Below are 14,823 nucleotides of genomic sequence, written 5' to 3' on the forward strand. Positions count from 1 at the left end.
TTAGTTGACTTTTTCTGTGTGCTAAGTCACTAACTCTGCTCTTCTATGAACTTCTTGAGTTAAGGAAAGACCTCATACTTCATTCTCCCCTCCCAAATTCCAAGCAAAGTCAAGAATCCATCTCAATTCTTATTTATTGGAATAATTCTGAGCAAAACTCAAAAAGGTAGGGACACAGACAAGTCACCCCTATACTCAGGCAGCTGACAGTCCAGCAGGAGGAACAAAGTAGCCTGCCAACTCTCTCCAGTGTGACATGTGCCATGAGAGGTCTGAGAAACAGATCATGTCCAAGTATAGGTAGAGTGAAGAGATCAGGAAAGGTTTCTTAAAGAAGGCAACATTCAAGACGACTCAAAGATGGGGCATCACAGTTGGGACAGTGAGTTGATTGGTTTGATTGGGTGGGTTGGTTGGTTGGTTGGACGGATGGATGTTTGGACAGTTGGCTGGTTGACTGGATGGTTGGTTGGCTGGGTTGGTTAGGTTGGTTGGTTGGGTGGGTTGGTTGGGTGGGTGGGATGATTGGGTGGGTGGGATGGTTTGTTGGATGAATGGATGGTTGGATGGTTGGTTGGGTTGGTTGGTTTGGTCGGTTGGGATGGTTGGTTGGTTGGGTGGTCAGATGGCTGGTTAGATGTTTGGTTAGCTAGATAGATGGCTGGGTGATCAGGCAGTCATGTAACTAGTTTTGTATGAACAAAAAAATTAGTGAGTAAATTAGGCAAACTAAAGTTCAAATTGTTCCAATTATATGAAAAACTTACCACTTTTAAGTTTCATGATACTATCCCAGACAGATTAGCATAACTTTCCCTTCCATTCTCCTTTCTGAGTGCACTCTCTCATTTGCTTGGCACTTATTATTGCCAGGTCCAGAGACATGGCTGAGTAAAGACAGAGAAATAAGGCCCCATTCCAGGCCTCAAAAAGTTCATGAATATAAATATGAGTTATCAAATCATTGTTCTATACTGAGGGTTGTCCAAGATACTGAGGGAACAAAAGAAAGCAGCCAGACTCTGCTAACCAGGATAGGATTAGGGTGAGATAATCAAGAAGCCTAAGGTGCAAAATTTAAAGAGACCTTCCCTCTCAGGTTCATGCAGGTGTCCAGCCTGCAGCTGAACAACTGTGAGAGTGAGTAGCTCCTTACATTTTGCATCCTAGATGCTTCACCTCACTCAGCCTTGTCGTGGTCCTATTAACCTCTATGTGGGCCTTTATTTGGGGTTCTGGTAGCCAGGAACTGCTGGAACATAGCTAACAGAGCAGCACAAAAGCATCTTGGAGTGAAAAAAAAAGGAATACAGGAAAGATTCTCCATAATACCACTCCTGCTCTCTCACACTCATCTCCCAAATATTATATCAGAGCGTCAACAGCTTCCTTCCATCTAACAGCTGCCACTTCTGCATGGAACATCTTCCCAGCCTGTATCCCAGGACTCAGAACCTAGGATGGAGCTTGCAAGGGCCCAGGTGTGGTCCAAGGGAGATCTCAGAGCTGCCATGCTGTCCACAGATGGACAATACAAGATCACTCATCTTCCCTTCCAGGGAGATGTGTGGCCACTCTCTCACTTCTTTAGCCGCACTTTCTAGATCTCAAAGGAAATCTGAGTCAAGGGAAATCTCTTTCCTTTGACAGATGCATCAGGTCAGAGACTTGGAAACCATGGAACTGAAGGTACCTTGGGGTTATAATAACCACACAAGGTTTAGGGGTCATCAACCCCATTTTTGGAGGGCTCGGAGTGGCCTGTAACATGCACTGGAGCTGTTTCTCATGTTTAATCTCCTGTGCCTACTTTCAGGAGGCCAGCAATCAGAAGGAGAGAGAAATGGTGTTCCACTGTGGACTGGGGGCACATGTATAGGGTAAAATGTGATCAACAGGCTGAGAAGTGGGGAGAAGTGGCTGAGCATCGGGCATCAATGGCAGGTGTGGAGGACAGCTGTATCCACCACAGAAGAGAGGTCCCCAGAACAGGTTAAGAAGGTGAGGCTGAACCAGTGCAAGAGCCCAAGCAGGCCACTATCCACACAGGATGACCGGCATGCTAGAAAGGAACTAGGTATTGTGTGTCTCAAGAGTCAGATTTTGAACCTTAATAGTCTGATGTGAAGTCCAAATAATGCATAAAGACAAATTAAAATGAAAATTCTCCCCATTACTCATCCCATGAGGTGCAGATGTTTTCAGAGCTGGGATGCTCAGAAGCAGGGAACAGTCAATGAACCTCAAATGCCACATCCTCTGTGAAGCCTCCTCCAAGTCCCGGCTGGCACAATTCATTCCCCCTCAGGACACAGAGAGGCATCTGTGCGCCCGTGGCTTTCACTCCAGATCTGGGGGCCTCCAGAGGCACTAGAGGACCTGGGAGAGTTTGGGATGCACTTGTCTCTCTCCCCCTGGACTGCTTAAGAAAGGTCTGGTAGGGGCCTGGTGAGTGTCCACTGAATTAAATTATGCAACAAGGGCAACAAGACTAAATCGCTGGGGTTGGGAGGATTGATGAAGATCTGCTGCCATCTACTGTCCATTCTTCTGCAAAACCTGAAAAACTGCCAGGCATGCCCAATGTCAGAGGAGTGTTTAGATACAAAGGCAGAAACACTGAGGCTTTGGGACCTTGGCTGTATCAAGGCTGCAGAGACCCACAGCAGAACAAGGCAGGTTAATCTTCCCCTGGATCTGTGAAATAAAAGTACAGCCATTCCTTCTCCAATGTTACTGGTTCACCAGGAAGTCTTTTGCATTAAACACTGCCTCTCCAAGCCCCCTCAATAGTGTCCCTTAACTGCTCCCTGAACTTCCACTCCTCTGTGAGGGCCACAATTTAGCACCCAATTACACAGGGCATCCCAGTGCACCCTGGGCTTCTGGAGGCAGGGAACCATATCATGCATTGGCATCCCCAGTGCCTACCTGGGCTATGACACCTCTCACCTCACTAAGACAAAAGGACGTAACCCAGCCATAAAGCCAGTAATGGGTGAATATGATGCTCTTGCAGAGGGCTGCAGATGTCATGATAGGAAAGGCTGTCTGAGACTGGAAACAGTTTCATTTCAGTCTCCCCTTCTGGAGTCTGTATCCTAACCTGTAAAAGATCCCTGCTTGGCCCACCTCACCAGGGCATCCAATGCACCTAAGGTGATATCCAGGGACAGGCTTTGCAGTTTATCTTTACTGTAATACATAAGGGTTGGGTGAATGCAGAAGGAGCCATGAGAACTGACATGGAGGCCACAGGCGTCCTGCCCAGCTGCCTCGGACAGGTACATACTTTCCAGCTGCTGTCAATGTCAGCTGCTAAGGGCTCACAGCTGCATCCTTTTCTGGAGAATTGTCCTTTGCCAAACTCATCTAGGAGGTTGCACACTGCCCGCCCCACTCCAGGATGGGCAGCCCACAGCCAATGACTAAGAGGGGCACAAAAAGCTCACTCCCTTGCTTAAACATGGGACTAACTCTGAGTCAATTCATGCTCCGCATCTCCCCAGGGGATCAGCCTGAGCCCTTAGCCCTCACACCTTTGCTGAGCTACTTCCCCTGCCCAGTTCCACTTTCCTCTCCCCACTTCCTCCTGAGAGCATGCTCCCAACAGATTACATGTACCAGAATCTGACTCAGGCTTGGCCCCTAGGGCATTGCTTCCCAAAGCTTGACATGCATGACACCACCTAAAAAGCTTGTTAAAACCCAGATTCCTGGGCTCCACCCCCAAACTTCTGACTCAGTGGGTCAGATAAGCTGTTTCTAACAAGTTCCTAGATGATGCAGATGCTGCCAGTCCAGAGATCACAGTTTAAGAACCATTGTTCTTAGGAACCTAACCTGAGAAACCATTCAACAAGTAATAGGCGAAGGGGTTAGGGATGGTGGAATTTAACCTTGCCCTAGTCAGCCTGCCTTCAGCTCAAAATGCTGCAGCCAGGAACAGCCTGGAACAGGCCTCCAGTGACAGACGCTCATACTCAGGGCTGGGAGTGATTCCACATTGCTGAGTCCTAAATCCATTTACTATATACCCATAGATGCTCACAGGAGCCCACAGTCTAGGAGGGACTCCAAAGTCACAGGACCCTGGTTTACAGGCTCATTATTTACATAAGATGAGCCTTTAGAGGTCAACTGAATCAAGGTGATTCAGAGATTACAAAAGAAGTCAGAAGTCTGGTCCAGGCATGTGTAGAGGGTAGAATCGGAGAGCCATTACAGAGCAGCCCATCCGACCCCTTCATTTACAGACAGGAGCACAGAGGCCCAGAGAGGCCTGGAGGTCTGCTCAGCAAACTGCAACCTGCAAGCACAGGACAAAGAAGTGCATGACGTAAAGGCAAGATGGGGACTTGCTTTCACTGTCCTCAGACAGTAGCTGTGAGCAATCCTACTAACTTGGGCTCTAGTAGTAGTCCTGGTGTGGAAGCCTCTTAACAGCTTCAATAAAACCCCAGTGCCAGAGGAGAAATGTCACAGCACAACAGTAACAGGACAGCTCACTGCTCACATGTGTGGACTGCAAGCACATGGACCCTGAACTAAGGCCACAGGAAGGCCAGTTCACAAAGAAACACCACTGGCCTGATAGAAAGTAACATGCAGGGCCGGGTGCAGTGGCTCACGCCTGTAATCCCAGCACTTTGGGAGGCCAAGGCGGGCGGATCATAAGGTCAGGAGGTTGAGACCATCCTGGGTAACAGGGTGAAACCCCATCTCTACTAAAAATGCAAACAAAATTAGCCAGGTGTGGTGGTGGGCGCCTGTAGTCCCAGCTACTTGGGAGGCTGAGGCAGGAGAATGGCGTGAACACGGGAGGCGGAGCTTGCAGGGAGCCAAGATCACACCACTGCACTCCAGCCTGGGTGACAGAGCGAGACTCCATCTCAAAAAAAAAAAAAAAGTAAGTAACATGCAGACCAGAGGTATAAATTATGGCCCAATGACCATGACCTAAACCTGCTTCTCCCACAGTCTTCATTTCAGGGAACGGCAACCCCCCTTTTACAGTTGTTCAGCAAAATCTTTGCAGTTATCCTTGCCTCCTTTCTTTCTCTAACACAGGACATCCGTTCCATACGCAAATCCCAATGAGGTATGTGGTTTCGGTCAACATCAGACCACATATATGACAGTGGTTCCATAAGATTATAATACCATTTTGTTACTGTGCCTTTCCTAAATGTAGATGTGTTTAGATACACAAATACTTCCCATTGTGTTACAATTGCCTATAGCATTCAATACAGCAACATGCTGTCCAAGTTTGTATACTAGGAGCAACAGGCTAAGCCATTTAGCCTAGGTGTGTAGTAGGCTGCACCATCTAGATCAGTGTAAGTACACTCTATGATGTTTCCACTTCAGCAGTCTCGAGGAGAGAGACAGGTGTACCCCAAACTCTCCCGGGTCCTTCAGTGCCTCCAGGGGCCCACAGATCTGGATGCGCTTCTGAAAATGCATTTCTCAGAACGTAGCCCTGCTGATGTGTCTGCATATATGTATACACGCATATTCTAGCCCATGTCTCACCACCTTCACTGCCATTTCCCTGATGCAAGCCACCATCAGCTCTCTTCTACTAATGCAGTTGCCTAACTGGTCTCCCTGCCTCCACACTTGCCTTCCTCCTTCCACACTTGAATCTATTCAACACAGCAGCCAGAGGGATCCTATTAAAACACAAGTGAGATCACAGCATGTCTCTGCTCGACCTCCAAAGGCTCCCATATCTCCTAGATACAGGAGTATCCAAAGTAAAAGCCAATGCATTCAGCAGCCTCCAGGCCCCACATGACCAAGCCCTTGCTTCCTTTCTTGCTTCTTTTCCTCTCTCCCTCACGTGCTCCAGCCTCAGTCAGTAACATGCTCCCACTGCAGGGCCTGTGCACAACTGCTCTCGGCATTTGCATCCAGAGATCAAAGTGCATGTTCCCTGTCTCCTTTTTGGCCTCCTCTCAAGTGTAACCCTCTCTGGTAGGTCTTCCTGGCTACCTCTTTATAAAATAGCAGCTCTGTCCACAGGGCTCCCTGTCACTCTTCCATGATTTATTTTTCCCTTAGCACTCGTAATCCTCGGATATGTTATATATTTCCTTGTTTTGGTGTTATTGTGGCTGCCTCGTCTCACTGGAAGTGGAAGCTCCAAGAGGGCAGGGACTCAATCTGCTTTGTTCACAGCTGACTGGCTGGTGGGTCTGGCACATAGTAGGCCATCACAAGTGGTGTGCTAGTAAATGTTAACAACTGGCTCTCCAGGGATGGGGACCTTGATTTGCTGCATTTGCCAATCTCCATGGTATAAATATTCTAACCATGACCAATTCCAAGCTACCAATGTGATGTCACTGAATGCAAAGTTGAGAAGGGGCACTAAAAATCAGCATTCGAAGCCAGTACAAGCCACCTTTAACATAGTGCTGGTCCTTGCTAAAAAGTTGTTAAATAAATTAACTGAATAAACGAGTAGGTCTGTGAATTGACAGGGTCTTTTTTTTTTTTTTAGAGGGTATGACTCCAGGAATCCAGAGTCTGAAATCAAGTCTACCCAAAACCAAAGGATGTGTAACATGAAGAGCAAGACATCATATGTTGGTTAGTGACATCTGTGATGGAGGCTTTAAGTGAATACATGAGGAGCATACCTATTTAAAAAGAAAGCTTTAAACATTAACTACAAAGTGAAAATAGAGTTTATGAAAAAAACTTCGCTACACCTGCAAAAGCTCAAGTGAGTCATTTCCTTTCTGTTCTCTGGGGCTCTATTTTCCCTGCCTGCCAAATAAAGGGCTTGGATTCTAAGGATCTTTCCAGCACTGACAGTCTATGAAGTTAAGAATGCAAACAAGTCCTAAAGATGCATGTATTCCACTCTGCTTTTTACAATGCTCAATTTAAAATCTTTTTTAAAAGTCTAAATTAGACTTCAATTGCATGGACTATATCATACTTCAAGGTTGTATTCTGGGAAGATATTCACTTTCTCCAGGACAAAATCCATTTCATGAAATTAATGATGACCCTAAGCTCCATGGACCCGCCACAGCAGGCCCCAAAGCTAGACATCCTCCCCTCACCTAAGCCTGCTGCTTCTGGGGATGGCATGGCTGTGGGTTTCCTGTTGCCTTTTCCACACAAGGCCCAGATAAAAAAGAGACAGATGTGACAGTGAGACAGGGGGAAATGTGAAAAACACAAAAAAATCTTTTGAGAGTGGTCAGAAGGGAGACAGAGAGAATAGGTGAATATTTTAAAAACCGTAGTGAGACCAAAAAAAAAAAAAATGTACAGTGCTCCAACAAACAGCTGCCCTCTGTGGCAGGCATAATAATGACCCCCTCCCTCAATTATGTCCACATCCTAATCCCAGACCCCCTGAATGTGTTAGGTTACATGGCAAGGGGGGATAAGATTGCAGATGAAATCAAGGTTGCTAATCAGCTGACCTTGAGATGTGTTGAGTGTTCTGGATCAATCAGGTGGGTCCAAGGTAATCACAAAGGTTCTCAAAAGCAGAAGAGGGAGCAGGAAGGGGAAAAGCAGAAAGAAGGCGGCCTGAGCAGGATTCAGCCAACGTCAGTGGCTTCAAAGGTGAAGGAAGGGAGCCAAGGAATTCAGGTGGCCTCTTAAACCTGGAAAAGGCAAAGAAACAGATTCTCCCCTAGAGGCTCCAGAAGGAATGCAGCCTGCTGACACCTGGATTGCAGACCAGTGAGACATACTTCAGATCTCTGACCTCCAGAACCATCAATCTGTGTTTGTCCTCAAGCCACTAAGCTTATGGTAATGCTACACCAGCAACAAGAAAAACATGCACCCCTCTATTTGCCTATACTGTCAGGTCATCTGGTCCCTGATTCTGATGGTCTGTGTGACCCTGGAGAAGTCTGTGCCCCTCTCTGGGCCTCAGCCCCCTCATTAATACCATAGGCCTTCATGTCTTGGTACCCCTGGATCCCACGGCTCCATGGTTGAAGCCATGTGACAGGGCACACATTTGCTCACCAGCCCTGACCCTTAGATGTCAGTGCTGTGACAACTGCTGTGGGTTGAATTCCTAAGGGAGGACAAAACTCTTCTCAATTCATGACCACAGTTACACCCAGGTTTCTGGAGCAGACTGAGCAAGTAAGTGGCTGGAACTTGTGCAACCTATGCCTACACCTATTGCTAGATGCCCAGCATGGTGTGTTTTGAGTTAATGTGCAGAAAACCAACCACAGGAGTGTCCATGTGGCCATCTGCAGGTCCAGAAACTCACTCTGAGGGACCCTCAGACAAATGACAGGCCAGCACACCCCAACAGAGGGCTGTAAGCAACACAAGTGAGGTGCAAACAACCTACCTTCACGAAGTGCCCCTGAGGAGCCAAGAGGCTTGGAGGACCTAGCCCTGGGGGGTTGTAAGTAAAAATTTCCTCTCCCATGCTCCGTACTACATCTGAAGTTTCCCGAGGGTCTACTCAGGTCAGGTGTGTGGGTGACAGCAAGAGCCACAAATGTGTAGAGAAAGGCCCCTGCCCGCAACACAGCACTCTAGCGAGAGGGAGAGAGAGGCGAGGGTTAGAGGACTGCCCAGGTCAGGGCCAGAGTCCCCATAGTTCTGAGTGATGGTGAGAGGAACTCAACGAGGGCAGCCCTGACAAGCCAGTGACAAGTGACAGGTGGCCCCAAACAGCCACAACCCCCACAATGAGAGTCCAGGTGACATATTTTCCAAGCATCTTTTGATATGAAAGGACACAGAAGAAAAACAAAAAATAAATGAGAAAATAGTCCCTTCAGCTCCCGGGGCCAGATCTGAGGAGTCAGAGTTAGGAGGGCCTGACTGCACAGATACTCACACCCCCTAACATCTCAGCAGGTTGCATCCTCCACCTGCACCCTAACCCCACCTGTGCCCCTAGGTGTGACTTCCATGGATTTTCCTGAACCTGATGTTTGGAGGCCCAAAAAGGGCCCCAAGTAGCCCCCTCTCCTCCAGCTTCCTTAGGACAGAGCAGTGGAGCTGGCTCTATGCATATGGCCAGCTCTGATGTCATCTCACTGTACTTTCCCACGCTTTAGAAGAATTATATGTGCACATGTGTGTCTCCCCTTGAGGAACTCACAGGACCTGGTACACACTAGGACTGAGACCCATGTTTACCAAACTGAATTAAACAAAGAACAAGGGGAAGGGGGCACTGATGGAGGGGTGTTGGGAAGGGCAGGGGATGCAGATATATTTACCATTGGGATTACTTTGGCCCTGGTTTCAAATCAAGAGCACTGTGTAGAGTTGTGTAGTATGTGCACTACACAAAGACGCCTCACTGAGGCAGTGAGAGAGAGCTGAAATCCAGCCCATATTCCATTTGCCAGTCTGTGCGCCCTTGGATCTGCATCCACCCAGAACCTTGTCAGATTCCTTGGATTCTCTGTGCCTCAGTTTCCTCATCTGTGAAATGGGGATAATAATTGCTGGGTTGAAGGATGCTTTTTCTCAACTCCCAGTGTTTTCTAGAAGTTTGAAGAAGGCTCTGCTGGTCTGGCCCACCTGGCCATTCTCCCCCTCTTTAATGACTCCACCCTAAGGGAGGAAGTGTGAATTATATGACTGATAAATTCCATAAAAAATAAAAGGCATTTAGGCTCAGCTTTGCCCTTTTTCCTCTTGGAAGTGGGCTGCTCTTCCATGGGCAGCCCCTCCTCACCATGTATTACATGAGAATACCTGCCCTGGGCCCATGATGGGAGGTTCGTTTGAGCCCAGGAGTTCACAACCAGCCTGGGCAACATAACAAAACCCCATCTCTACAAAAAATACAAAACATTAGCCAGGTGTGTGGAAATTAGTGCATCTGTGGTCCCAAGTACTTAGGAAGTTAAGGTGGGAGGATCGCCTGAGCATGGGAGGTCAAGGCTGCAGTGAGTTGTGATTGCACCACTGTGCTCCATCCTAGGTGACAGAGTCAGACCCTGTCTCCAAAAAAAAAAAAAAAAAAAGCAAACCAAAGACTTTCCGAACAAAAACTAGAAAAAAAAATTTAACATACCTGCTAAAAAAATACTAAAGGAAGTTATTTGAGTAAAAAGAAAATATAAATGCCATAATTATTCCAACTAGAACAAAAAATTATCAGACTGGATTTAAAGTTCCAAATACATGCTGTCTATCAGAGATAAGCTTTAACTATATACTAGAAGGAAATCTCAGCAAATATCAAAGGATTGTAATCATAAAGAATAATACATATATAAACAATTATATAAACAAAAAATAAACAATATATATAATATATATATAAATATAAACAAAAAATACCCTAAATGTATGAAATTAGTAGTACATGTCTGAATAACCCATGGGTTAAAAAAAAAAAAGAAACCATAATGGGAATTAGAAAATATATTAACTAAGTTATACGAATATGTAACATATTAACTTATGGAATACAGACAAAACATTACTTACAGAGAAATTTGCAGCTTTAAAACATATGACAAAAGAAGAAGGCTGAGAATCAGTAAACTAGAAAAAATAGCAAATTAAACTCAGAGAGAACAGAATGAAGAAAATAATAAGAGCAGAGGTCAATGAAATAGAAAACAAACACAAAGCCAAAAGTTTTCTTTGAGTATATTACACAAATGATAAATTCCTAGTGAGACTAGTTAAGAGAGAAAGAACATAAATTACCAATCACAGGAATGAAACAGAGACATAACTACAGATCTTACAAACTTCAAAGTGATAATAAGAGGATAATATAATTACACAATTTTATACCAATAAATTTAAACACACATATTAAGTGGCCAAACTCTTTGAAAAAATACAGCTTGCCAAAACTTATACAAGAAGAATGTTGAAATTTGAATTAAAAAGTTTTTAATTGAATACATAATTTAAAACCTTTCAACTTAATGCACAGAAAATTTCTCCAGTAAATTCTCCCAAATATTTAAGAAAGAAATCACATCAATCTTACACTCACTCTTCAAGGGGACAGAAAAAGAGGGACCACTTCTAGCATAACCTAGGTATCAGCATCTGACAAAGCTGTTGCAAGAAAGGAAATCTGCCAGCCAATCTCCTTCATAAACTTATACACAAAACCCCTACACGAAATATTAATAAGTCAAATCCAATGATATATAAAAAGATAATATATCATAGCCAAGTGGGATTTGTTCTTAGGATGTAAGGTTGGCTTAACATTCAAAAATCAATCAGTGTAGGAATCATCAAGGCTTATTGTAAAGAATAAAAGTAAGGATAGGATGAAAAATAAAATAAAATAGAAATAATGCCCAAAGGGAGCCTTGTGGGAGCTGATTCATCACTGTTATCTCTGGCTTCCCACAAGAAACTCTTAGCCACGTCTGCCTGGCCATGTTGCTGCAGGTATGTTTTGGGACCATCTGCTAAAGCAAGCTTTTCCAACCCACAGCCCACATGCAGCCCAGGATGGCTTTGAATGCAGCCCAATACAAATTCATAAACTTTCTTAAAACATTGAGTTTATTTTGCAATTTTGTTTAGCTCATCAACTATTGTTAGTGTATTTTATGCGTGGCCCAAGACAATTGTTCTTCCAATGTGGCCCAGGGAAGCCAAAAGTTTGGACACCCCTGTCTAGAGCATTCTTCAGCTTTCCAGGTGTGTGAGCTCTGGCTGAGTTTTCTTCCTGGTTGACCATAACAAACTCTGCCTTGCCGGTTACTTCGCAGGCTTGTTCTGAGAGACCAAGGAGACTAAGAAGTCCCCTTGGGAGCCATAAGGGACTAGACAACATGTGCGAGGTGGAGCTTCTTTTTGAAAAGCCGTCACCTTTGCATAGCACACTCACCTGACAGGTACGGGCTGGCTGCCCTGCCGTTTGAACGCTCTTTCCAGCCTCTCCTGGGTCATCCTGGAATTACCACCAGGCAAGTAGAGCTTCAAGGGCATCCTGTCCGCGTCTGTGCTGCCGTCCACTGCTGGGGTGTCCTCGGAGGGATCTCTCAGCCTGGCCCTGTCCCGTGGGGTCAGCCATTTGCTGGGCAGATGGGGAGGGCTGCTGGCAGTGGTTTTCTGCTTTTCTACGGTCAGTTCACTAAGCTGACCCAGGGAGGTCCTGGAGGGGGAGCTGTTGCTCGAAGCCAGAATGTCCTGTTGGGTGCGGACAAAGAGCTCAGGGACCTTCCAGCTCTCTTCTTGGGGTTGGGTGGAGCTGCTTGACGGTGAGGACCGTCTCAGAGAGCGTCTGTGAAAAGAATCCTAAAGGGAGTAAGGACAAAAGCAGTGAGGACCCTTTGAGGGGAGCTGGAAAACAAAGATCCCACTTCAAGCATTTGCCCATGATGTGATGTCTCTCCCAGGAATGTCTTTTCCCACCCCTGACTCTTTCCCTTAATATCCTGCCTATTATTTAAGTAGCTACTCAAATGCCCCCACCTCTGGGCTTTCAGTGATGCACAGCCCGCCTGCTGGAACCTCAGAGCAGGCCTGGGCCTTTCTCTTGCAGCCCTTACAGAGAGCAGGTTCATGCAGCAGGTGAAGTCTGCATCACCACCTACCAGCTGTGTCACCTGTGGCAAGCTGCTTAACTTCTCTGTCCCTGATTTCCTCACCTGTAATATAACCAGTCCTCAATCCACTACCTGTCATTTCTAAATCCCAAAACCAGGCTGGGCATGGTGGCTCATGCCTGTAATCCTAGCACTTTGGGAGGCCAAGGTAATCTCAGCTACTCGGGAGGTGGAAGCAGGAGAACCACTTAAACCCAGGAGGCAGAGATTGCAGTGAGCCGAGATCGCACTACTGTACTCCAGCCTGGGCCAGCGAGCCACCATCTCAAAAAAATAAATAAATAAATCCCAAAACCTCTGAAAATGAAAGGTTTTTTAAAATCCTGTGGTAAATTCTTAACTGCTGTGAGGCTGCTTACAGTCTTTTTAAAGTGTGAATATTCATACATGGAGTTGCTGAAATGGTCATGTTTTTTGCTTATGGGGTGCTACCACAAACCCTAGTAAAGGCAGTAAGTGGTATGTGGCTCATGCACTGTACTTTCTTTCCAAGATTTAAAATATATATATAAATTCCAAAAGATATCCAGCCCAAAGGTTTTGGATGAGGGATGAGGCACCTGTAGTACTTCTCCCCAACAAGACTGTAGGGAGGATGAAATGAGACCTGTGCAAGGCACTAGCACAGAGCCAGACGTATTGCAGCAGTCAGCAAACGCTCACTACTCCTATGCGTATTTGCCCTGTGCCCACTTACATATGGTCTTAACCCCCTCCTGATGGCAGAAGTCATTCTTAATTTGCCTCTGGTGTTCACAGAGCACCCAACTCAGCAGCCTATACCTAATAGGCATTCAAGATTTGCTTAGTTTTTGCAATGAATTCTAGAGGAGTCAATTGAAATATCCAAATATCCTCCCTTACCGTCAAAGATTAGTGGAGGAAATGGGAACTCATGTTGTTATTAATGGGAGGGTGGGGAGACAAAAACAACCTACCAGACTTTTCCTTGGTTTAAAATTCTGAACCTTTCAATATTTCCAGAAATAATCCACGACCAAATAGTAAAGCCTGGGCTGGAATAAGGAAACCTTAATTTTGTAGTGTTCTGGCTAAGCAGACATTACTAAGCACTATACACCTCCTCCCAAAGCCACTCAGGACATCCCCTCCACAAAGTGAGGAAGACATTAGTCACCATTCCCGAGGAGACTCAAACTTCTGGCTGAAGGGAGCTGGAGCTGCTGCAGGGAGCCCAGCCTCTTAAGTCATTCTTAAAAACAGAACTGATGTAGTAAAAATGATGAAATACCCAACAGTCTTTGGCTCTTTTCTCCTGAGCAACCAGTAAGTATGGCCAAGGTACTCAAAGGCCACAATGTCCCTTCCAGAGAATCTGGCGAAATTCTATAGCAACCCATGCTTCAACATCCTTTGCGGGTTTCAGATACCACCTCCCAAAACAATTACCAAAAGGAGAAGTTTGCAGCAATGCCCTCAGCAGCGAAGCAGGTCCAAGCCATCTCCTTCACACCACAGGTATAAAGGGGGTCTCCACTGGATACGCTTGATGATCAGGATGTCATGCTAGGAGAGGACCCTGGTGCTCCTCTGGTTCACCGGTCCTCAGAGTAGTCCACCAACCCCTAAGAGTCCCCAGATCCTTTTAGGGAATTCAAAACTATTTTCATAGTAGTAAGATGACACAATTTGCCTTTTTCCACTGTGTTGACTTTGTGCACAAAGCAATAGTGGGAAAAACTGCTGGCCTTAGGCATGAATCAAGGCAGTGGCACCAAACTCCACTAGTGCCCAAGGCTCTCTTTACCACTGACACACTCACAATGAAAATAGGTGAATAAAGTGCTGACTTCACTGAGGAATGTCCATGCTGACACAAAAATTATTCATTTTATGCCTTTAGACTCTCCAGCACACATCTCTTCAACACCCTGAGTGACACAGTGGGAGGGACATGCAGGCATTCCGCTGAGCGTGGAGGATGGCAGCTGGCACTGCACGACCGTCTAGGCTGCGAGTGAACTTGCTGGTTTTTTCATGGAACCACTGACAGACAAACTATGGTTACTCAAGCGTGGGTATTTGGCAGGCATTTTCTTGAAAATCAATTGAGCCTGTCACCTCAAGGGAAACAAATGGTGTATTTTTGTCAGTGATAAAACACAAGCTGTCAGGTAAAAATTAGAATTTTGGAAAACTTCTATCTGCCACCGTGAGCTTGAGAGCATTGCAATACTTAAAAACTTCTTGGATGAGCTGGGGGTGACATCAATGAATGAAATTTTTTGGTGTGATTTTCTTT

The 14,823-nt window shown here is 45.8% G+C and overlaps 1 protein-coding gene across 1 annotated transcript in view; it reads right to left on the reverse strand.

Annotated features, from left to right (window-relative positions):
* The window catches only part of MINDY4 (MINDY lysine 48 deubiquitinase 4), a 120,682-nt gene that overhangs the window by 88,991 nt on the left and 16,868 nt on the right, over positions 1-14,823 (reverse strand). Inside the window, exon 5 of the mRNA XM_003270491.3 lies at positions 11,840-12,249. Coding sequence (XP_003270539.1) covers positions 11,840-12,249 — 410 coding nt within the window. The remainder of the gene's footprint in view (positions 1-11,839; positions 12,250-14,823) is intronic.

This window comes from Nomascus leucogenys, chromosome 17, assembly GCF_006542625.1.
Source record: "Nomascus leucogenys isolate Asia chromosome 17, Asia_NLE_v1, whole genome shotgun sequence".
In the NCBI taxonomy this organism is placed as follows: Eukaryota; Metazoa; Chordata; class Mammalia; order Primates; family Hylobatidae; genus Nomascus; species Nomascus leucogenys.